We start from the raw sequence: 26,369 nt of genomic DNA on the forward strand, positions 1-26,369 counted from the left end.
TATGACAATGTGGTCAAGGAAACCAGATTTTTTTATTCTACCTTCAAGTCCCTATGTAGCCTAAATCTGGTGCTTATTTTTCTTGTCCCCATTCAATATGTTAACATATTCATAATTTGATACAGGTTATGTTCATTTTATAATTAAACTTATGGACTTAGTTGAGAAAGCATTCAGACTATCAGAATAAAAATATTTATCTTGTTCTATATTGTACTATAGGGCTCAGTGTGAATCTGAAGTCTCAATTATCCCAAATTGGATGCCATAGGGCTGCCAAAACAAAATGCTACAGGCCATGTGGCTTCAACAACAGAAATTTCTTTTCTCACAGTTCTGGAGGCTGGAAATTCAAGATCAAGGTGTGGACAGAGTTGGTTCCAGAGGCTTCTCTGTTTGGCTTGTAGATGTCCATCTTGTTGCTTTGTCTGCATGTAGTCATTCTTTTGTTTGGGTGTCCCTGGTGTCTATGTGTTCAAATTGTCTCTTCCTTTAAAGACACAAATAAGATTTGATTAAGGCCTGCCTTAGCAGCCCAATTCTAACTCAATGACTTTTTACTGGCCCTATTGCCAAATACAGTCACAGTCTCAGGTACTGGGAGTTAGGGTTTCATTATGTGAATTAAGGGGGACATAATTCAGCCCATATCACATACCAGGGATAGTTTCACACTCAATCTGCTGATGTGCCCCTTGCCAAATGTGTATTTATTTGAGCCCCAAATTAAAACCTAAATTAATAGTTTCAAGACTACAGTATTTTTCCAGTGTGATTTTTTTCAGTCATTTCCTCCATCAGTAAGAAACAATGATGACTTCTAAGGCTTAGAGGAACAGGAAGCAGCCTGGCTTTTCTCACACCTTCTGCGAGATTGGAAGGAAGCAATTGCATGTACAGTAAAGTGTTACCACAGTGCCTGCCTGAGCCCCACCCGCCTTCAGGGACCCAGGCTGGAGGCATAAGTGCCTTCTTCTCCATTACTGTCGCCCTCCATTAGAAGCAGATAATGCAAGAGATATCACTTCCACAATAAAACATTGCACTTACACCACACCTTTCAACTCAGCATTTCCAAATGCTTTAAAAATCATTATTATTTTTATTATTTATTTGTGGAATCCCAGCAGTATACTCAGCACTGGCAAGTACAGTCAAAGCCGCAGAGCTCAGGTCTCAGTTATGTGGACTTTAACCTATGCTCAAGTTTCCCCCTTGCTTCCCAGTAAAGAATCTTAAGGTGGCACGTGCATGTGCATACCTGTGTGAAAAAACATTGGCAAAGTAAACTTAGATATGAGTCCCCCTGCTCCTTATATACCTCAAGAAATTTAGGAAAGAGCTGCTTGTTAGTGTTGTTCCAATAAACTAGATCCAAACAAAGAAAAAAGCAAGAAAGTGGATATGGTTTTAGTCCCTAAAATTCATTAAATGAAAATGAATCACCATAGTCAAGGCATCTACAATAACTATTTTAAAAGTATTATTAAGCAGTATGGGAGTAGAAGTCAATCAGTCTCTGATTATTATTCACTGGTTATTATTTCTGGGTTGAATCTGCTTGACCCTGAGTTTAATACAGTTTTCATCAAGTTAAAAGGTCTTAGAGAAACTGGCTGTCCACATTTTCAAACAGGGCTATGGCCTGGTAGACCTCACTTTTGTTTTCCAAGTTTTGATCATGATGGCATATTACACCCACTTCTATTGAAACAACTCTACTGCTTTCCCTGATTTTTACAGAGTGGATAAATGGGGTCCAGACCTTTAATGCTAGAACCTGGTCCAGTGCCTATAACACAGGAAGTGCTTAATAAATGTTTGTGAGATGAAAAGTAACAAATTTTCAGAGTACTCCATAAGGCTGTCTCCAAGTGAATTTGGCACATTTTGTTCTCCCAATGAAGTTATAAGCTAAGACAGATCACAACAAAGCAGAAATACTCCAGATGCTGTTTAAAAACCTAATGAAATAATGATCTAGATTGCTTTAAATCAAAGTGACTGAATACATTTTTAGAAATATATATGTATATGTATAAATGTCAAAAATTTGCTTGACTATTCTTGAATTTTACCAGATAAGGTTTTCTGGAAGAAGTATAAGTTTAGGAATGTTTGTGATGATGAGAGGGAGCAAACCTAAGTGTGATCTAGAGCGAGGGGTGACACCACAGAGAAACAATGAAGATGAAAATAACTTTAGAATGTCAGGAAGGCAAGAGAGTGGAGGAAGTAGAGGAATATTAGATTATTTGGAGTATTCTAATGAGAGGCTTTCAAAGAAAGTAAAGACCAGCAGATATAGAGAGCTACTTTAAAGATACAAATGAGATATTATTGATAACATAATTGGGGATATACTAAAGTAGAAATCCTAAAAGGAAGAATCGACAGGGTGCAGTCAAGGGGAGAAGGATGTTTTTTCAGTCTCCTCTGTTTAGTGCCAGCAGTTCTGCATCATCCCCAGAATTGGGAGCTTAAAAAGGGTACAACCACCGTAACTGTAGGACTCATGCATTGTGTGTTGACAGTGAATCACAAAAGGGCATTTCTCATATTAAAGAAAGGTATACAATAGTTCTTTGCCTTTCATCATGTCACACTGGTAATGGGGAAAAAATATATGCTGTTCTGCATTGGGTTTAAATATCTGGAGCTTCTCAGAGAAAGGATGCTGCAAAACAGAAAATAAGGGGTGTCTTCCAAAAGTGAGTAAACTAAGCCATTTACGAGTTGTTAGCCTCATTATGAAACCCATCAAATAAGAGCAACAGGGCTAGAAATAGAGTTCAAAAGGCAGAATTGTCTGCCTGCTGTAAATTAAAAAAAAAAAAATTCCTATTGCATGACTTGGCTTATACTGCTCCATTATATTTTGTATTCAGATTTCACACGTTCGTATTCCAAAGTACAGTGTCTCTTTAAAAATGTAACTGTTGGATTTAAAATCAGGAGGATCAGGAAGTAGTAAAGTGACTTCACAGAGAGATGCATATGGAAGGTTTTTGTTTTGGGGGGGCTGGGGAAGAGGTTGGTTTCGTTTTTAGTTCTGTGGAATTTCAGTCCAATCAACACCTAGGCCACTCCTTTCAAAAAAGAAGAAGAAGAAGGAGAAGAAAGCCTTTTTTTTTTTTTTTTTTTTTAATGATTCAGTGTGCAGAGAATTTCTTGCAGACATCTGGAAGTTTAACTAGAGACATCCAAAAGGCAAGTAGAGGTGGAGGAGCCATAGGGAGCAATAACTGACCTTTGTTCTCATTTTCAGAAGGAAATGATATGTAGCTTTTTCCCACCAGCAGGAAGTTGTTTAAACTTCTCATTTCAAAGATGAGCAAATTTGGGTCCTTCCCAGGTCATCAAGTCACTATGTAGAACCTGTAACCCAAGTTGACTATAGTTATGAAAAGCAAATGGAAATGAACTACTTTAAGGCACTTGAACTCTAACTCTACCTGATAGTCATTTTAGGGCATCAAATACAATTAGGTTTTTAGATTTTGGGTTCCCAATAGGGGTAATTGTATTACATAGTCCCCTTGCTTGCTATAAACCTACCTGCTCTTCCTCATTGTCCTAATCATGGCGTTCTAACCATTACTTCCATTCACGAGTGTTTCAGGGCGCGAAGTGAATGAATGTTCTCACCAACCCAAATCATGCCTCATGTATCACCATCTCTAAGAACCACACATTTCATCCAAACAATTTCCCTCCAAACCAGGTTCCTCTTTACTCTCCTGCTATCCCAGATTCTACAAGGTTCTAGCTCAAGGTTCAGCTTCTTTAAGATCTGCTGATCAGAGATCTGATCCTATCTGTAGAGATCTGCCTCTATTCTGAATTCATAGTTACTCCTACAGAGGTGAATTTGACACTTAAATAGACAATAGTGAAGGTAGCGCAAAGCTCATTTTTATTCTTTTTTGATTCTTGCCAAATGCCTAGCATGAATACACAAATTTATAGAGCACTAAATATATGTCTCACACTTTGCTGAATATTTTAAAATATATGATATCAATTCAACAGCCATGTAATTATTGCCCTCTACTATGGAACCAAAATCTAGCATCCAGAAAGAATACATTATTATGTTTTTTTTATTTCACCCAATAAAAGGTGATGGGATCAGTATTTGAAATGTAGGCCTATCTGAATCTAAAACCCTTCAGCTCAAATTGTGTCTTAGTAACTTGCACATAAAAATTGCCAAATATGTGTGGATCTGATAGATGAACAAATGAAATATGGTAGTCCCCTTTTATCTATGATTTTGTCTTCCAATATTTCAATAAATGGCAACCCAAAAATATATAAAATAGAAAATTTCAGAACAAAACAATCCAAATTGCATGCCATTCTGAGTAACAGGATTTAGTCTCTCAACATTATGCTCCATCATGCCCAGAACATGAATCATACCTTTGTCCATTGTATTCATGATGTGTATGTGACCTACCTCTTAGTCACTTAGTAACTGTCATGTTCAGATTTACTGTCACATTTGGAAGTACTTGAGTAATTCTAATTTCACTTAATAATGGCACCAAAACATAAGAGTAATAATGGAAAGGAGGCACAGGGGTTTAAAACATGAAGGAACAAATTAACACTGGTACTAAGTGGCAGCATTACAAGACATATAGGGAAAAAGACATAGTATATGTCAGGTTTGGCACTACCTGAATTTCAAGATTTCACTGGGAGTCTTGGAACATATATCCCCATTGAATAAGAGGAAATAGCAGTATATGAAACCTGATCCCTGTACCAATCTTACTTGTAAAAGAAAAAATAACAAGGAATCCTGAATCTTGATGCCTCTGGATAGATATGGTCAGATAAAGAGCATAAGGAAAGCAGAAATATTCTTAGAAATTAACAGTAAAGCCGAGCACAGTGGTGCATGCCTGTAATACCAATGGCTCAGGAGGCTGAGGCAGGAGGATCATGAGTTCAAAGCCAACCTCAGCAAAAATGAGGCACTAAGCAACTCAGTGAGACCCTATCTCTAAATAAAATACAAAATAGGGCTGGGATATGGCTCAGTAGTCGAGTGCCTCTAAATTCAATCCCCAGTACCCCCCCCAAAAAAATAAAATTAACAGTAAAGTCAATCAATAGACATCCTATCTGGAAGTAATATGATCCACCAAGATTGAAGCAAGACTTGAATTAAAGCATGTGGACTTGCTAATACTTGGAATACTCCACTATCCTTACATCTTATTTTCCATTCACTTTGGTTTTCTTGCTCATTTTAAACATATTTTAACTTTTATATATTGGATGCATTTTTAAAATAAATTATTTATTTAATAATGTGGGAGTATAAATCAAGTCAATACATAACAAAATAAAAAATTAAAGTAAAATTGATGTTTAGAATTAGAGTAAGTTCAGAAATATTTACTTAAATGGTAGACAAAGGTGACTCACAGCTTCACATAGGACTATGTGAAGTTGTGAAGTTGTGTTTTAGAGAAAGTCTAAAATGTGTGTATGGCATTTCAGGAGGAATTTAAATGATATAGGTTGTCATTATTAAATACGAAGAATGTAAAAGCCATTATAAGAAATGTGAGATTATCATAGAATAAAAAGTGGGGATAAACCTCACTAAATGGTGCAAATACCTGCTAGTTTAAAAATGCTTTTATCCTGAAATATCCTAAGATTTGCAAGCTGATATTTTAAAACAGAGATGAGGGCTGCATAAGACTGAAAGATATGGTTTTCATGAAGTTTCTTAGTAAAATAATATTAAGGAAAGAGAGGGCTCCCCTCCCTACCTTTTTTGCTTGCTTACTTGCCTTTTTCTTTTTCTTTTTTGGACTCTGATCTCACCAGATGGCACCTCTTCCTGTTGCCATAGCCGAGCTCAACTGTTTCCCAAGGAGAGGAAGGCTGGGAGCCACTGTGCTCCTCCAGTCATGTCACATGAATATATCCACCGGGATGTGGCAAAGGAGCAGTGATGTTGAGGAGATTCTTGGTTCAAGGGAACAGACTTAGTTCAAAGAATAAGTCATGAACAAGAAGTGAATTAGGAAAAGAGAGTGCTTCTGATCAAACCCTCATTGCTCTCTGCTCTGGCAGTGAGCATCATTGTCTAAGGCAAGTTCTCAAGGACCTCAGAAGAATCAGTCAAGCACTTTTTAAGAACACTGAAAAGAAGAGGTATCTTATTTGTTTTAACTATAGGCATGTGTGTGACCAAATAAAACAGATCCCCGAAAAGTCTTTTTCCAGTTGTATACATTTTGGAGAGTGAAGGTCGTTCAGAAGTCATATAATCTGTGTGGACTGAAGGTTTGGTACTGAAGAACCCAGACTTCTAGTACCAGTTACATCAGTGAACTTTGCATTCAGTTAAGGATTTCAAATCTCAGCTAAAAAAAAAAAAATAGAAAGTGTCCTCACTTCATTTTTTTTTTTAATTGTGGTGGTAATTTCAGCAAGCCTATTCCCCAATTCATGTATATTGGCTTATAAGCCAAGCTACCATAAATTTTTAGTCAGAGGCTGTCTAAATTTATTCATAGATTAGAAAATTCATTTCCATTTTTTTTATTTGCTCAGTCTATGGAATTATAAAGCTATAGAGTTTTTCCCTCTGTTAAGGCGGTTGCCCCTACCCATTAAGACAGAAAGTGTATGCGTGTGTCTTGGAGGGGGCTGGAGAGAGTATGAACAATACCTAAAATTGAATTTCTAGGAGTCTTGATGATATTTAAATACAAACTATCATAATATCTATGATATGCTTTTCATGAAAAAAAATTAATTTTTAGAGAAATGTTTTATCTAATTTTTTACAAAAAAAAAATTTCTACAAAAAATTTATTTTCAGAAATATATTTTATCTAGATTTATTTTTACAAAAATTTAAATATAATCTTGCAAATCCAGCAAATTCAAGTAATTCTTTACTCTAAATTTAATTTGCTTTTATGTTGGCCTACCTTCATTCATATGTTAACATTTGAGCTTGATCTTTTCCAGAAGTGTCCAGCCTAACTAGTGGAGGATGTGAGGGTAGTGCCCACCTCAGTTTTGATGTGCATGAACAATAAATTCCCCTTCAGACCATCATAGTCCTTTCCTAGCTAGAGATAGTCAGGGGCGGCAGCAAAGGGTGAAGGAGATCCATCATGAAATGTCCAGTGTCAATGTGTTCTCTCGATTTACTTACTGACCTTCAGCTTGCAGCCACCCTCCTGACCCTCGTGAGAGGGAGCCTAAGGGGAAATGGCACTGAGTACCGATTCATATGTCCTGTTGTTCTGTGGTCTCAATTAAGTGCTAATTAATTACCACTGGCATCTTTGGCATTGCTTGTCAAATTGTATTTAGAAGTATCTTTTCAGTGTTTAAATATCAGTGATCCAAGATCCACAGCTAAAAAATCCCATGTGTTACTATGTCCTCTTTTTTCCCCCTTTTCAAAACTGTTTAAAAATTCAACAAATATATCTATAATCACTGCAGGTAGCTTTCAGATACAACAAACAGGAATTGGTATTGTCGATTTTTATTAATAGTACTTCATTAATAAACATCCTGTTATGCAGTCTCCACCTGCAGTTGCTGATGTTGCCTGGAATCAATTAACTCATATAATTTGATTTACTTTACAAAGACATTTTGGGATGTGCTGTGTTGATGATAAAGGTCCTATTTTAGCAGTTCTTGATTGCAAGTTAGATTGTACCTGAATGGATTCCTTTTTCTATGTGGGTGTGTATACATGAGCATGTGTTTTGCAAGTGAGTAGGAAGAAAATATTCCTTGAAGAAGTCTTGAATTAAAAAATTCATTTTAAAACATCATGGGGGGTATTCCTCCTGAATATCCTGACTTTATCTGAAGATTCCTAAGAAATACAGATTCTGAAATAGTATGTATCCTCTCTCTTAATCAAACCCTTTTATTTAGCAGATTAGTGAATCTTCTTTAAATCAAATAACAAAGTAGTATTATTGCTAAGCACCAAACTCAATACCAGCTAGGACTAAGATTTTAGAGGCAGATATTAGATTTAGCTTCATGTACAATTTTATTTTGCTTTGCTTTGGATGAAATTTCTTTTTTTTCTCCTGAATATTTACTAGCCACAGTTCTGGATCAATTCACCTGATCCACATTATGTAGTATGTTCAAACATATCTTAGAGTTCTATGGTAACATTTTGTGCAAAAGGATAACCGATGTGATTCTGCAATCTGTATTTGGGTTAAAAATGGGAGTTCATAACCCACTTGAATCTGATGTATGAAATATGATATGTCAACAACTTTGTAATGTTTTGAACAACCAATAAAAAAAATTAAAAAAAAAGAATAAAGCTTAACTCACAATTGTTTGGGCAAAAAAGAGAATCTACTAGTTGTTATAACTGAACATTCCATGATGAGATGTGACTTTGGGCATGACTAGATCCAATTGCCAAAGGATATTGCCAGGAATTTGCCTCTTTCCATCTCTAGCCTCTGCTCACCTTGGGGTTAACTTTGTTTTGATTTAAAAATATTTCCTCCTGGCAGCAAACTGGCAGAGCCAGGATTGTATCCTATCAGCTTAGCATCCTTGGAGGCATGTAAGGTTCTCCTTTGCTGTGGGAACAGAAAACTCCCAGGAATCATCCCCATGGCCTGGCATGGACTGCTTGTTTACTCCCTGTTTGTTCCTGATCGGTTCTCTATGGCAGAGGAATGCATGACTCTCATTAGTGGAGCTTGGGACACAGGACCAGCCCTGAGCTAACTTCATTCAAACAAAGAGACCAGAATGGGGAAGATGCAGTTTCCTCCAAACATGATCTTACTGAAAGGAATAATAACGAGAAGACAAAACTATAACACTAGTCCTCAATTGTAAATCACAACTATAATCTTTTTTTCCTAACAAACTATTCTTATATGATCTTAATGACAGTAATAATTCAATCAATAGAAATAAAGGAAGGCTAATTCACATATGGTAGGTACACTGTAAAGTGTCTAGAATTAGGAAAATTTGCCTCTCTCCCATTTTCTAGCAAATCGACCTTAAGTCTTATTAAGAAAATTGAGGTAATATTCATCTATCTCTGCATTCACTTATTCATGTAACACAAATGAGTACCTATGGTGAGACCAGCACTGAACTACATACTAAGATCTTGACAGTAAATATGACAGGTCCACAAGGAACCTGTATGTGTAGTAATCAGAGATAAGACTTCAGAACAAAATAGAACTGGGTCCTAATCCCAGATCTTTTACTTATTGCTGTGGGTATACATGAAGTTCTCATTCCTTCTGATCTTCAGTTTCCATATCTAAAAAGAGGTATATCATGAGAATTAACTGGGGAATATATGCAATATGCTGAGCATATAGCCATGGACATAATGCAGTTCTTCCAGAATTAATAATTATTATTTTACACATCAAATGTGAAGATGCAAGCAAATCACTTCACCCAGTGCCTGGTACATAGTATGTGCTCAGGAAATGATAACTGGCAGCTACTGTAACATGAAATAGAATGAAGGAATCAATCTAAAGATAACAAAATTTAAAAACACAAGCAATATTATATATGATAGATTTGGAAAAGACTTTGTAAGATCGATGAGACCAATCACCACCCAGAGAGAAAACTCTAGTAATTTTAGATATAACCAAATTTATCTTCTCTCCAAAGAAAGTGTTCCCAAAGCAACTCTCTTCCTTTTTGCTCTCATATTTCATCAGTTTACATAATATTTAATTAAATTACATAATTACAATAATAAGTACAACTGGCATAAACTTGTTTGGGATTCTCTCCTGGGACTTCCCTCTAGTGGGAACAGATGTGCACAGTTGAGAGCCATTAACTAGCTGGGAACATTGAATGCATTGTGAGCAATGGTCAGTGTATTTTACAGAGGAAACAGAGCAGGATGAGTGGAAGTCAGCCAAGGGTGATGCCACTATGTGGGTGGGGTCCTAAGCATTCTCTTTCTCTACCTGAATACTCCTGACTCTTGAAATTTTGCCTCAAGTTTGACATATTTGCTTGTATTTTATAAACATCCCTCCATAGCCAATATGCTCAAAACTCCGTAACCAGAATTTTAAATACATTTTCCACATTCAGGTTTTTGTTATTTTATCATCACTACTATAGAATGGACAGAAAACAACAAGGTTTTAACATTAGTAGAACATGGAGAAAGACTTCTTGGTGCTGCCCTAAATTCACATATCTTAAATAGTAGGTTATATATGCATTTCTTAAAAAGGAAACAATGAAAATTTGTTTCACAAATTTAAATGACACTATGATTTGGATAGGATCTAAAAGAAAATAAAACTTGCTTGTTTAAAGACACCTGACCTTGTGACTAGCCAAATGCATGAAATGAAGGGCCATTCTCTTCATCCTTTGTGGTTATTTCATGAAGAATTTTGAGACCTATTTGTTTATTGCATTATATTACTCAGGAAATGGAAAGCAGTTATTGTATATATAGTTTAAACTTGGGAACCTTAGAGGATTAATGATTCTGTGTTGTTTTAGGTAATACAATATTCATTAGCAGCTGGAATCTAAAGTTCTTATTGGTAAGTGGGTAATTCTGCTGAGAAGAGTATTATGTATATAGTTTATTATGTGCCTTAGGAACTCGAAGTTTTATGATCAGAGAAGAAAATAAGCTATCATGTAGAACTAGTCAAATCTAGGAGGAATGTGCCTTTCACTGGTAACTTGTGAGGTCATTTAAGTTCCTAAATGGCAAAGGCATATTCCAATTCTCAATTGGATGTAAGAAGATTGGGATTGTCTTACCCCAAAATCAGTGGCATCCCCAGCAGACACAGTCATTGAACAGGATGGCTTCCTGTTCAGGGTGACTTGAGCCAGATCTCCCAGATTTTTGTTTAAGCACCGTGGTGATGGACTGATATCATTATTTTTGTGAACTACATTCTCTGTAGTCACTATACAGTCAAACATTTTGGTGTAAACAACAACTTAAAGATTTATAATATTTTTGGTTAGAAAAAAAGATTTGTGAGCAAAAGCATCATTTTTGCTTTTACTTATTTTCTTTCTTAATCTATGATTTATATTAGTTACACAATGTAAACCACATGCTTTGTTTTATAAAGAACTTACATTCAATTACAATTGCACAGACTGGAGCATTCTTGAGTTTAAATGCCACTAGTTTGTCCTGTTCTTTGGTTCAAATCTCCACACTGGTCCAAACAAATATTACAAAGCACAGCCAGGTCAACTCATTGGGAAAATTAGGAATATTTTGGTAAATAGTCATGGATAACTTTGAATGAAGAGAGCTGGGAAAAAAAAAGTTGGAACCAACATAGCAGAGGAATAGTGTGTCCTATGGAGGAGCCAAGATTTTACCTGACAAAGAACAGAAAGCCACTGAGGGCTTTGAGCAGAGAAGATGGACCCACATGATGAAGTCAAGAGAATCCAACTGCCTGCAGACTGTTTTGGAAGGTTCTGTGACCTGTGTTTAGGGACAGGCAATGATGCAGCTTATGTAAACTTGGAAGAACAGAAATAGCCAACAGCTTGGGAGAAGATGGCAAAAATTAGATGAGAGAGTCAAGCACCCTAGCAATCCAGCTGGGGTTCAGAGCTAGATTCTCGTACTCAAGGGGAAATGAAAGGCAGAACCAAGAATTAAAGCCACAAGCAGAAGGACCATTTAGAAAAACTGGCCACAGACAGCTCAGTCTAGCCACATCTTGGAAATGATGAGCTGACAGGATGATAAGATTAAAAACTTGGGTACAACCAAGACAAGCAAAAAAATGGCACCAAGAACTTTAGAAAATGCCCTTTGTCTATTTGCATCATTCCCCTTGAAATTAAAACAAAATAATTTCAATTCTCCACTCTGATGAAGTTAGAAACCAGCATCTCTCAGGCTATCAGTCATTTCTGGCTTGATTTCTTGGGTCTCTAAACCTTCAACCCATCCATGCCTCACCACTGGCCAGTGTTCCCTTATCTTGACTGTTTCTTTGCCCTTATATCCAAAAATTCACTCCAGACCACAGCATTAGTACAATTTTCCTGAATATTCACAAGGAATGGAAAGATTACATCACTTCCAAGCTAGTGGATAATTTAAAATGTAAACATAAATAATAGGCATTTCTCATATTGAAATGCACCTCCATAATTCTCCCCCCTCACTCCTCTAAGGAATTTTCACAGATTGTCTTTTCCATTTGCTCTCCAACTTCTCACCATGCCCTCTGCCTCAAAACTATAGTTTTATAAAGGTTTTTATAGGGAATTTTTGCACACAACCCCAATAAGGCAAGTTTTGGGGGGTTCACTCAGAGAATTTGTTTATCTTTTTCAAATTGTTTTCACAACCAAAATGGTCTGTCAAAAGGTTTTGCTAAGCAAGAAAGGAAAGCAGATGATTTTTTCTCCTCTAAGTAGGATTTTGCTGCCAGCTATTAAAATAGCATCTTCCCTAGTATACTTGATTGAGCATAATTAGATCTCTAACTTAGGTATGGACTAATACATCTAAAGTAATTTGCAGATAGTCTACTGGGCTATCCCTGTATGTGTGGACCCTTCTGGCTACCACTGTCTGGCTACATATTATAAACAAGATATGTCAAAATCTACCTCTTGACTTTTTGTGACAGGTAGAAATGTAATCTAACCAGCATGGCAATTCCCTTGAGCCATTATACATGCAAAATATTTCCTCAGTTGAAAAATGCTACTGGAGGATTTCACTGAGAACTCCTATAAAGAAATTCTTGAAATTACAGTGTGGAGACTAGTAAAAGTGCATTGCAATAAGAAGCAATATTCTTACCAGGCTGTAGATATCATTTGAGAAATTTACATCTTGAAATAGTGTCAGGTGGTGGTGATAACAAGTGTAATGTCAGCGATCTGCCAGGTCTGTCAATTGATCTGGTCCCAGGTAAAGTGGGGACAGTTTACTGTCTTATTGCAAGATAAATGTGGGCCCCCAAACTGTCAGCAGAGAAGCTATTTAGTGCCTTAAAAGAAAATGAAATCCTTTGAGGAAATGATAAACATAGTATCTACTTTTCAGTGTGAGGGCTGTATTTTTGTGTTTGAGTCTTGATTTAAACTGCCTGTTGCTTTTCAAATGCAGAAACCATCCTTCTAATATTTTCATAATATTAAATTTATAGAAAATTGAAACAACAATAACAAAAAAAAACAGGTATTTAGCAGTTGTATTCAACCCCCCATATTATTATTGTGAAACTGTTTCAACATCCTGTCCCTCATCCCCTCCCACATATTTGTCCCACCTAAAATCACTGAACCGAACAATGACAAAAACATGAAAGGACCAAAGCAACTCACCGGCATTGACCAGTAGTGGTCCCTTGGCAAACATGGTGAAAACATCACCTTGGCAGGTGACAGACACTTGGGCCTTGGCTAGGGCATTAGTGAATGTTAATAAGGACTAATTAGAGAGGTTTGTTGAAATATTTCCAAAGAAATGAGCAAAATAAAGCTGACCTAAAGAAAATATTTTAAGATCTCCCACTGAGCATGCTCAGAGAGAGCATTTTGACTTCTTTTATTTTTAAAATGCTCAACCATTTTCTTCAAAAACTTGGCTTGATCTTCCTGATTCAGTGATAACTGAAGTCATGCCAACTTTGATGTTTTTAGCTTCAGCTGTTTTAGAGCTATATGTGATCCCCCCAAAAAGGTTGGAAGGATTTTTTTTTTCCTGAGCGAAGAAGGAAGCATATGTTTTAACCCTCATGTGCCTTTTTTGAAAAGGATGAATTAACATCCGATAATATTTTATCTTTAGGCTTAAAATAAAGAATTTAGATTGAAAGTTAAGAAGACATTTTTCAGAAATTAAAATGGAGAGTTGGGCCTTAAGAATCTAAAGCTATAGATTTTATCCATCTTACCAAATACATGTGGCCGCTTGCATGTCTGCCTCTATTGTTTTGAAAATGGCAGCAGAGACAAGGCAGCTTGGAGACTTGAGCAAGAAGGACCACACACAAATGGAATTTCAGGACATCAAAAGAACATAAAACTAATGTGCAGAAACACTGGAGCATCTTGAATACATTTTTTTCTAACCAGATATATGACATAAAGAATTGGAAATAAAAATGAACTCAGAAGGCTTTAATCTACCTGATGATCTGGTTTTCCCTTCTAATTTATGGAAACAGAAAGGGAGAAATAAACAATGAGATAACTGATCCTGTTGAAGAAGAGGGCACTTAGAGGAGAGAGTTATCAGGGAGGCTTCTGAGAGACATGTCTACATCCTTTTCTGCTACTGTCCATGCCAATGCTTTGTTAGATATCTCTTGGGATAAACTAGTCACTGGGCCTCTGTATGATATACCAGAGAGGGTAAAAAATGGAATCAGGGTAACTATGTCACATTCAATCGTTACCTATAAAGGTGATATCACAAAGGGTCTCAGTGATGCAGGTGAGGTGAGATGCAAACCCTGGTGTTGGTACAAAGAAGACTTGAAAAGTGGTTTTGGACTTCAGGTGGGGAGTTTCCCACATTACTGCAGATGGATGCTGCCAGAATCTTCTCATCAGACGTAGGTCATTTTTGCAGATGATTGTGCAAGGCCAAGTCTAGAAGTCTAATAATATCAAGTTAACTTGTTCTAAATCATAATTCCCACTATATTCTGGTATGAACCCAAAACTCTGGAAGAACAACAAAAGGAAAGAATTGGTAAAGAAATGACAAATGTCTCACTCTCTTACAATGTCAAAAGGACTATTGGCAGAAAAATTGAAACCAGAATGAAAGAAAGGTTTAAAAGGAAATTGAGTCTGTGTTTACGAAAGGATTCCAATTCTGAGTGAACTGTCCAACTCAACCAGTTGCTTTAGAGAAACATGATTAAAGTGATGACTGAGGTGTTTTGTGTCCTAGCCTCAGTTTCCTTTATTCCCCTCTGAGTCCAGTGACAGCCAATCAGAAAGGAACCTGGCCTGGAGGCTTGTCAGTGATAATAATTGAAAACATCTGTCCATGTAGCAAGTGTGGGAAGCCAGTGCGGTTCCCTGACAGAGGGAGTTCTCAGGCAGCAAAGCCATAACCACCACTGTGCTCAGATTCTCCTTCACAGGCTTTTCTCACTGCCAGCTGTCTTTATTCTCCTGCCAGGAAAGCAAGGGGCCTGGGGCTCTGACCCAGGCTGGGGTTAAGTGAGCTGGGACTGGGGAAAGGAGGGGGACAGACTGGCTCGTAGCTCGGGGTATAGAGACAACGGATATCTGATTGGGAATTAAAAAGCCCAGTGGCCGACAGAAAAGAATGGCAAACAGAGACACCAAACAGGCAACAGGAAGGACAGATAGACCACCATATAAGGAGAGTTCAGATTCTAGACCCAGGTAACCTGGGTGTAGATCTTAGCACAACTCTTTCAGCATGACAGCGAGTCATCTCCATAAGCCTCAAGTTTTTCATTTTTAAAATGGGCAATAATAATGGTACCAGTCTCATAAACTTGTTAACAGGAGAAATAAGATAATATACCTTGGTGACACAATGCAAAGACTGAACATTCATTAGCTTCCTATCAGAGAGCAAGTGGCTCTCCAGACAGCCATTGAGGTGCAGAAATGCAGAGGCAGAGACCTTACTGAGAGTTGTGCTATCTCCCTCAGGAGAAAGGAAGTCCCTGCTGATGGTGTCATAGAGGATTGTACAGTTAGCATTTTGTTTCTAAAATATTATTCAACCCCTGCCTGTGGCCTTTCTTAAAATACTTAACCAACCTGTGCTGCTGAGTTTCTGATGATCTCAGTGCTGGCCTCTTTCTGCCCTGAGAGCCACACTCTGGACTGAACCAGCTTTTGGCCAGACTTACCTGGCTTCCCCTCACTCCTAGGGCACCCATAGCTTGTTCCCCTGCCCCAGCAGTCTGAAACATACCAAGGGATCTCTGGTCAGAAAAATTCTAGTAAACGTTATTTCAGCCAACTGAGGAGAAAATTCCAGATTTTAGGTTAAAGATCATTGAAAGCAAGGAAAGTTGAAGCAAGGCGAAGAAACAAAATAAAATTCTTAGTAGGAAGTTTGAGATATTCTCCCACCTGTGGGGATGGGATGGGGAGAAAAAACTTTATTGAGAATATAACCAGTAGATTTAGAAATAAAGCATAAACAAAGGACTCTAAAAGACAACATTTAGAAATATCAAATTATCCACATTATTTCATTGTTTAAAATACACTCTACATAAATTAATCACCCCTGGAAGCTGCATTAACAGCCGCATCACAATTGTATTTATAGTTCACTCAGAGCTATTTGATATATGATGTTAAGTTGGAAACTAGAAAGAATAAATCCAGCTTGCAAAGAAGCAGAACTTACTTGTAGGGTGGATCTTAGTTCCTGAGAAAATCTCGCTCAACACATGGGTGGCAAGAAAGAATACAAAAGGAGAGACTTGGGGAGGCCACTTCATCTCATTAGTCAGGAACAGTTCTGTATTGTATATGTATCCAACATAAACACTTGGCTGAGGATGTTATTCTACTGACAGTGTTTGCCTTTCCTTATGGTCATCAGCTGGGTGACTACTGCTACTTGGCTGAGAAACACTTCATCCATAAAGAAAAGCTCCATAAGTAATAATGAGTGAGTTTGTGTTCATTGCAAAGCAAGAATTCAAATTCAACAAGAGACTTTTTTTATCCAATCGAAGTGAACCAAGCTGCTTAACCTAATTGAGCTTCAATAAATCAGGAGTGTTGTGATATCAGTAATCCTCCTAGATAAGGCATTTCAGTGAGGCACCACCCAAGACTGCAAATGCATAAACACAAAATAGACTCCGTCAGCCCTGTTCTATTCAGCAGCTCTGTACATCTCCTGTACTCTCTCTATATATAATCACTATTGCAATAAAATCATCACTTAATGGTTGACATTAGTAGATCTCCGTGACCACTGAAAGACTATGGTTGTCCTTTAATTGACTCTTCAATATGCATATATCACCACAGGCAGATCTGGTCTTATGATAAATAAGAAGTCAACAAAATATGGGAGAGGTGAATGTACATCTACGGGGAACTGAGTTTCTTAAAAATACTTAGTATGAAGGTTGTAATTTTTTTTTTTAAATAAGAAGCTGGTCTATATGTACTAACCTGAAAGGATCTCTGAGATGTATCTCATTTGTATAGATTTTTAAAATTCTATTTTAAATATCCATCATCATAAATTTCTTGTGATATGTCCTAAAGTCACCATTTTTCACACCCCAATCCAGCTATATTTTCCTCTCTTTCTGTGCTCACTTCTTAAGAGCAATGTGGGTCAAATGCACCAGCAGCTTGCCTCCCAAGTTCCCAGACTCCTTCTCATACAGGAACACTTCATATTACTTCTGTAGAGGTATGCAGTTTCCTTTTGAAATTACTCTTCCACAGAATGGCATGTTCTTGGCACAGGTGCCACAGTCCTCCATTCCCAAGCCCATATAGGCATCATTGATTAATCATATCATCCTTTCATATGGAGGCTTCAACTTCCCCAGGGAGCAGACAGCCACCATGCTGTCTCCAGATAGAAGTCTCTTCATCCAATGCCACCATTCTTTCCTAGGTATTATGAAAATGAAAATAAGGACTTCAGGCACGCCCTTATGCTTTCAAGAAAACAGAAGGTTCATGTCTGTTTTTTTTTTTTTAATCTCTGGTGTCTGCCTTTCTGTTTCATTCTTTATTTTAATAAATAAATGTATATCTTATAGTAAAGATTTATATACACACCACACATAATATATAAAGTATGCATAAACATATATTTTAAATATACACATATATATATGCAAGATAGTACTACAAATGCCTTACAATTCAGGTTTCACTTATTTTGCAATTGAGGGCTATGCCTGCAATATGTTTCTGAGCTTGTCAACTTTCCTTACAAATTATTTCAAGTTAGCAGACGAAAATGGTGTTTCAATTTGTTAAAAATTGAATTTCAAGTTAGCAGAAGAAAATGGTATTTCAATTTGTTAAAAGTTGAATTTGAAGCACAAGGAAATTAGAACTCTTCCAGCCCAACTGTCGGATATTCCAAATAAGGAGACTGAGGCTGAGGAAGGCTAAGTGAATGCCCATAGTCCCAGCGATAGTAAAAGTAAAGCCAGGAGAGAAAAACAAGGTGTCCATTTCCTTGTACTAGCTGATCTTTCATTCCAGTCACATGCACTAATGAAGCTAAAGCTTTATTGAATTACTGTGTTTGTCCAAGTTCCAATGGTGGTCTCCTGGATCTCCATACAAGTCTATGGGTCATGGAATGGATTATTTAGACATTCTCTTCTGCATATATTCTCATTTAGATTATGACATCATTTAAATTTTTATCTTGTATAGACTCTCCTTTGGATTATGCAGACATTTTCTGTAAAGAGCCAAGACTTTTGAAACCAAACCTCATGATTCCTGCATTCTATTTTTGACACCTTAACCTAAAGTAATTTCACACTAACTCATAAAAATTTTGAAAGTAGAACATCCAAAGATGATATTTTGCACGTACTGAATTCCCTACCCGCCCATCCCTCTAAATGTCATATAATACTGTTGCATTTCCAAATTATATTCTCCAGTCATCCTCTATAATTTTTTTCAAAGAAAGTTAAAAGAGAAAAAAGAAAGGGGGAGAAAGAAAGGACTGGCGTAGAAAAGAAAGACTCAACATCTTCCCTGACTGAACTCCGCTTTCCCTCCTGGACTTAAAAGAGAAAATGACAAAGAATATCTGGGGCCAGCTCTGTTCTGACTGCAGATAGAAAAATATTTAATTCAATCCAGTTCCCTTCTCTGGAACAAAAGCTCAACCTGTTTAGCCACACTTGCAGCATAAAACTATTTGTAATAACAAAAAGAATGCTCAAACTTTCTACTGCAAGCAAAAATAGGAGGAAAGCTAGAGGTACTATGCTACCTAAACTCCACTATTTTACTGTTTAATGAGAGAGAGAAAACGTGTGCATGAAATAACTTGGAGACAAAAATAAAACATGTCAACAACTTTGCAATACAATATGAATGCTTTAATGCCAAGAAAGCAAATAACTAAGAGACGAGAATATGATTCCTAAAGGCTTCCTAGTAAAGAAACGTTTCTATTTTGTTTTTAGTAGGGTGAATGGCATGGATATGGTGATAAAATCAGAAATAATTCAATTCAAAATGATTCAAATGTGTGTGACCTTAAAGACAGATGGCCAGGTAAATTGACCACTGGACCCCAAATGGATGAAATATATTTCATTACCTTTTTATATTTTTGCTTCTTAAAAATTAAATAAATTTTGTCTTTCAGATAAAATGTAGGCTTAGAGCAAAGCTGAGCATAAAGTACAGAGAGTCTCCATATACCTCTTCTTCCCCCAGTACATACACAAAGTTTCCCTGTCATCAGCATTTTGCATCAGTGTGCATAACCCAAACAATATTGAGACTTCATGATTAACGAAAGTTGTCAGAGCTTTCATGCAATGAAAATAAGCACCATTGTAATGTCATAAACAACAGTTTCACGACCATCAAAATCCCTGTGCTCCATCTATTCACCTCTCTCTTCCCCAAAACTCTTGGACATTACTGATCCTTTGCTGTCTCCACAGTTTTTCTCTTTCCTGAATGTTATGCACTTAGAATCACTTCATTGGCGCCTTTCACTTAGCAACATGCACTTAGGGTTCCTTCAGGACTTTTTGTGGTTTGATAGCTCATTTCCTTTTGCCATTGAATCATATTGCGTTGTATGGATAAACCATATTTGTTTAGCCACTCATCTTTTGAAGAAGATTTGTGATCTTTTATAAGTTAAAAACAAAATTTTTTCAACATAAATTTTAACTTATTTCACCAATGCATTTCTCAGGTTAAGAAATGTGTTTTACAGAACATGTGTTCTTTCTGCCTTGAGACTTCGTTGGTAGATTATGTTGTAATTTTCAACTAACGTATCATTTTACTCTTTAAGCTCTAGTCAAGTTGAAGCCTATTTCACCCTCTTGCTTCTGTTCTTTGGTGACATGAGAGAAGTAAATTTTAGAATACACAACCAAATGATGAGATTTATGAAATTAAGTTGCAAATTTTCAATTGAATGTTAAATTATTGAATATCTACTCTAGGAAATGTCTTTTCATTTCCTTTACAATCATAGCACTGTGTTGTCTTCACAATAAATCAAAATATAATTTTACATTTGAAATTATGCCTTTTTTCTCTCTTCTTTGATTAGTGTTATGTCCAAAAAAGCAATTATATAACCTTTTCAAAAGTGACATCTAAGCTGTTGTGATTCTCTAAGTGGAAACAAATGTCACCTGGCACACCTGTGTCTTTCTTTTGACACCAAATCACATTGATAACTGAATTAATCTAATAGGAAAGAAAGAGGCTGCCCTGCCATTTGATGGGAATTTGCAATGAAAGCCATTTATGTGGCCCTATGGTTATACATACACACTGGTTGTAAGACGGCACACAGGAGGCTTTGGCAAGAAAATTTTAAAGTTCAAGCAGAAAAAATAATCACAATATCTTTCAGTCATTTGCTGCTTGTATTTGTTTCCTTTAAATGCACAGCTAAATGCTCTCTCCACACAGATATTACTAGGTAGGCGGGGTATATCTTATTACCGAGTTATTTTCCAGTACATTTGGCGTAGTTAAGGTAAAGTGTATTAACTTTCTCTCAAAATAAAGATGAAAACAGAGTTGTGGCGGCTGTGAATGCTTCAGCCATTGTCAGGAAGTTAAAAACTGACAGGAGGTCCAAATAATCAACTCTGCCTGGTGCATATACCGTAGTTTCCCCCTGGGATATCTGGTCTAATCCGACAATGTATCTGACTGGCATGAATGTAGAATTACTTTCAATAAAGATTTTATTTCAAGCTTGGATGATTTCCCCCAAAACATCTTGTCACTAAGGCAAAGTATATCATAGAATATCTGATTTTTTTTCCCCCTACAAGTCAGCTTTTGAGGGGGGAAAAAAATACACATTTCAACTCAAGTACTCAACTCAGGTCAATTCACTGTAAAAATCACATTTTAACATATCTAGACTGATTAAAGATTTGCTGTGTTAAAGAAATCAGGGAGCTGTCAAGAGAGCTTACCCCAAAGTCTGGAAATGTAAAGAATAAGTAACACATTTGCTCAACTCCAGTCTGCATTCTCCCTGCAGTAGCCTCCAATCGAAAGCTGGCAGGACAGATGACTCCACCCGCTAACATGGGACTTCTAGAATATTTGTCTTTGTGCAAGTAAGGAACACTTAAAGGTCACATCTTCTAATAAGTATGAAATTGTTTCCAGGCTATAAGAGAAATATGAATGGCCTTGTCATGATCATACTAAAATGATCTTTGTTTCTCTATTTTCCTTGCATTTTCTTCCTTCATGATGCCACATTAAGTCAGCATGTTTGAGACAGGATAGCAGTAGGTAATAGCGTGTTACTCTACTCTGAATTCATTTAGATGTTTCATTGGGTGCTTGCTTACATTATTTCAGCCCTGGTGTCACATTGTTTAATTTATGCTTGGTTTATGTAATCTCAAATATAGCTTATGTTACCTACAGTTTCACCCTTTACTTACTAAAAGATCACAAATCATTTAATTTAGCTCTAATGGGATAGGAGTAATTATTTTAACACTTAATAATCATAATATATTATAATTATATAATATTTTTAAATTCAAAGTACCTTTTATCTGTACTATTATATAACTTCCATGTAGGCAATATGGGGAAAAGTGAAAACTAAGTGTGGGTAAGCGTACACAAAACTCTACAGAAATTGTTTAACCAAGAAGTCCCCAAACCTAGCCATGCACCGGGTTCATCTGTGAAGCTGTTTAGAAACTAAACATCTGGGCCTCAACCTTAGACTCTCAAATTAGAATCTCTTCCCTTTTTGAAAGGTTCTAGTCAGAGTGGAAAACCAGTTAGTCCTCATCTCCCTTTCTTCCTTTATAAAATAACAGTCGACAGAAGCAAAGGTAATCAATCACATGTAAGAAAAATTAACTTTTCTCTAATTTGCAAAGGGTTTTCACAAACTTTTAATCTAAGAATCCATGGGTCCTTTTTGCCATTAACTTCACTTTCTAAATGGGGAATCTGAGGCTCCAAGAACTGATAGAACTCTTCTATCACCACCCATAGAACAAGAGCTTAAGATTCTGAGATTCCAGATTGCTGCTTTTTCCTAAAGCAGTGATTCTTTCCCCCCATAGACAACAGAATCACATGCAGAGCTTTTAAAACACTCAGACCTCACTGCAGTCCAATGCAACAGTCTCTGTGGGTGAGTCCCAGACCTTGATACACTTTTGAACAAGCCACAGATATTAACATGCAGAGTGTATAGAGACTCCCAGCCCTACAGTGACCAGAACAAGTTTGGAAAATATAAAGTACTATACAGATATAGCATGATGGTTTTATCCAGCTTTGTTGAAGTTACAGCATGAATTCAAAGTGGAAAGGAATGACCAAGAAATTCCAAGTCTTCTCTTTCACAAATCCATTTTCTTTCCATTAGATGCTCTGATTTCCTAGAGCTTATGGCTGCGGATGCAGGTTGAATTTAACATGGCTCAGGTTATGTATTAACATGGGATAGGTATCTATTAACATTAGTGGAAAGAGAGGTAGAGCAGGGTGGGGAAGAATGTAAAGTCTGTGATGTGGGCTCAACAAAATCTGGACAGCTTATAGGAGCTCTGGAGCATCTAGGCACAACACAGTTGTTACCAGGTCCAAAAATGGCTTGACCTTTGTACAGTCATTGCCATCAGTCATTGGTCATGAACCATCTCCAAGGAGCCAGCCCTATAGGGCTGATAACTGGAGCTGTCTGCTGATTGAACTTCTAGCATCTGACCACAGTCCCTCCTTAAAGACAGACCCAGGCAGCATATCTCATGACCACCATAGTGTACCATTTGTACCTTTTTTTATGTATGTTTAGGAAGTAGCTCTCCCAGGACTTCAGGAGTCCCTCTTCCAAATATAGTCTTTAAGAAAAAAGAAAAATTTAGAAGGATGAATAAAAAGACCAACAATTGAAGTTAGACCTCAGCTCAGCTCATTGTCTTATTCCCCCACTAACTAATGTAAGTTCCTTCCCTTTACCCTCAGTGATGGCTTCTGCTAGTCGTGATGGCTGAAGAGGTGCAGTGACTCAGACCCTCATCTACAAGGTGTCCAATGTTCCCCATGTCTTCTCAGGAAAGAATTTCTGCCCTGCCCATCAACCATCACAACTACAGCTTTTGGGCAGCAGAGGATGTGGAGGCCCCATGTGGACCATCTGAGTACCACATATGCTGTTCCCTGTCTTTGTTGTGTAACAGCAAGCAGTCCTACCTCCTTCACTTGATCAGGTTAATTACATCTGCCTATGTAATGACTCTTACCTTGACTGATGGTCCCTGGACCTAAGAAGCCCAGAAAGCAGTTAAAATATTGCAATTGGGTGGATAATTATGATACAATGATATAAACAGAAGAGCATCCTTAGTAGCTGCCTGTTTATTTTGCTCCTGAGAATGCCATGTTCTATTAACCATCTTCATGACTCTGTGAATCAGGTCCTCTTGGCTTCCCCTCAGGTTCTGCTGCTTATTATTAAAATTATGTCTACCTGCTTCTAACAATTAAGCCCTATCACCTAGCCTATATTATTTCAGTGTCTTAGGATCCCTGTTGCTATCAGTAAACTTAGTTCTGTAATATGCTCTCCTATAGTCATCCTTAATTTAGAGAGGAAAGCCTCCTATAATCACAAATTTTTGTAGAGTATTGGTGGTGCAAAGAAAGAGCTCTTCAGTTTCATTGTTCTTGTAGTTTCTATCCACATTTTCCATTATTTATTTATTTATTTTGATACTGGGAATTGAACCTAGTGGTGCTCTAATCACTGAGCCACATTCCCACCCCCCCCCCTTTTTTTGTATTTTATTTTGAGACAGGATCCCACTGAGTTGTTTAGGGCTTCAGTAAGTTGCTGAGGCTGGCTTTGAACTCATGATCCTTCTGCCTCAGCCTCCTGAGCCTTTGGGATTACACGTATGTGCCACTGTGCCCGGTTCATTATTATTTTTAAATATCTCATGCATTATACCAGCTAGTCTCCTCCACAGCTATAATACCCCAGAATCACCATTAGTAAGGGTTTTAACAATTGGGCTGTCACCCATTGTGCAAGGATCACTTGGCAGTCCCCCTGCCACTGTTGCTGAATTCCTCTTTACCAGTCAGGTAGCAGCTGACTTCAAATCTCCATATTATTGCTAGATTTTTTGATCATTCCTAGAAATAACAATGACAGGTTATGTTCCTCAGAAAGACCTTGAAACAGAGTATGACATGGAAGGTATTTATTGAAGTTTATTCCCTGAGAGAAGAGGAGATGGCAGCAGGGTTGAGTAGAGAAATAAGTTAAACTGACTGGTGATTCCAAAAACGCCCTGTCCAGATGCACAGGGAGCTCTGGAGCACCTGGAGCTGATCAGAGCTGTTCCACAGTGGTAGGGAATAATCCAGCTTTTATATTGATAGTGAGATCTCAGTGCCCTTAAGCAGCATGGCACATTGCAATGGAGAAAAAGCCTAAAAAAAAACAAAAAAAGAAAGAAAGACTACTGGAGGCCATCAGCTAAAACCACAACCAGGCAGGAAGGCTTTCCTTGGAAAGGGTTCTATGTGGCCCATCTCTGATACAAAGTAGCCACCATCACTATCAAATTGATTGACATAACAATGTCCCTTAGCAGCCTGGATACTAAGCTTTGGTGAGGCCCAGTATAATGCTTGGTAGTGATTCTAAAAAAATAAAATGAGACATGTCATCCTGTTCATAGACCATTTACAATGGGTGATCACAGATGTATGTGACCAGGGTGATAGAATCAGGTTAACCCAACATCTATATTTATAAGGACATACTCAGAAATTCTCTTTTAATTTCTCTATCACAGTATGCACAATAAATTTGTATGTGTAAAGGCAAATTAAATAGTTTTCTATCTTTGAGCAAAGTATTGAATATGTTGTGAAAGTGTTTGTATTTCTGAAAATTTTCAAACATTTTACCTAAAATAGAATGTGACGGTCATATTTTAGATGGCCAAGAAAAATAGTTTCATGATCTTTAATTTCAAACCATCTAAAGTATAAACCAGATGAAAAATTACACTCTATTCTAATCTACTCTTTCCAGTTTCTTTCAAATTGAGTACATGCTGGAAACTGATCATCATATATCATATAGGAAGGGAAAAGACACTGAACAGTTACAGTTCCTTAACAAAGCCTCAAGAAATAATCTCTTTCTTAATTTCCAGCTTCATGTTCTAGTTTTCTCAGAGCAGATAAAAAACTCAGTTTGCAGGAATATAATTTTTTTCTCAAAAACCCATTATTATTATTACCTTTCAATCAATTCAGATTATCTTGCAGATTGCTCTTGTTTTTTTTTTTTTTGTTGTTGTTTTTTCCTGGAAGTCTGTGTACAGCCTAAGCATCTGGAGGCAAGGGCAGGGAGGGCATCTGTTTATATGATATTTCAGCCAATATTTATTGAGCATCTAGTACTATGAGCCAAATACAAACCTTGGTCTGGGGATACAGCACTAGGCAGAAACAGACCAAGATCTTGTTCCTGAGATGTTTACATACTGCTAAAGAAAGATAATAAGGCAGATTAACAGAGCAGAAATAACAGAGCAGAAAGTGGCTGACTTTGCCACCTCTGTAGGACAGGGCTCATTCCTTTCTGGTTTCAGTCATTATCTCCAGCTTCTGATCTGGGTCTGGGTTTCAGTCACTCACTCTTCATGTAATACAGTATTCTGTAAATCCCTTAGGCCCCCTTTGCCTATCTGTACCAGGCAGCAATTTCTATTTAATTGTTCCTGATATACTTGGCATGGGAAACTCTGGAATCTTGCTATATCACTAGGTTTTTCCCTAGGAGAAAAATATCTGGATATATCTTATCTCAGAAATCTCATACCTTTTAACAGCCTACATATGCAGGAAGGGAGAGTAAAAAGACTTGGAACTGAGCCACTTTCATGAGACCTCATCAAAGTCTCAAGTCTCCTTGGGTCTCCTCCCCTAGTCCAGAAAATCTTTCCCTAGTCTGGCAGTAGCGGGGTAGCTTGGTTCATCATAGATCCTCCAATCTGCAATTAGGGGATTAGACCTTATGCTGACTGTGGCTCTGAGTTCTTTGGCATGTAGGCTTTTTTTTTTTTTTTTTTTTTTTT

The 26,369-nt window shown here is 37.2% G+C and overlaps 1 protein-coding gene across 4 annotated transcripts in view; it reads left to right on the forward strand.

The window, feature by feature from the left end:
• The window catches only part of Arhgap15 (Rho GTPase activating protein 15), a 621,152-nt gene that overhangs the window by 582,577 nt on the left and 12,206 nt on the right, over positions 1-26,369 (forward strand). Inside the window, exon 14 of one of the 4 annotated variants that reach the window (XM_048812227.1) lies at positions 5,854-6,019. The exons of the other annotated variants lie outside the window; for them this stretch is intronic. Coding sequence (XP_048668184.1) covers positions 5,854-5,878 — 25 coding nt within the window. The 3' untranslated portion in view covers positions 5,879-6,019. Of the gene's footprint in view, positions 1-5,853; positions 6,020-26,369 lie in introns of those variants that run through there. 4 annotated transcript variants of the gene reach the window in all.

The sequence above is a fragment of the Marmota marmota genome, unplaced genomic scaffold (assembly GCF_001458135.2).
Source record: "Marmota marmota marmota unplaced genomic scaffold, marMar, whole genome shotgun sequence".
In the NCBI taxonomy this organism is placed as follows: domain Eukaryota; kingdom Metazoa; phylum Chordata; class Mammalia; order Rodentia; family Sciuridae; genus Marmota; species Marmota marmota.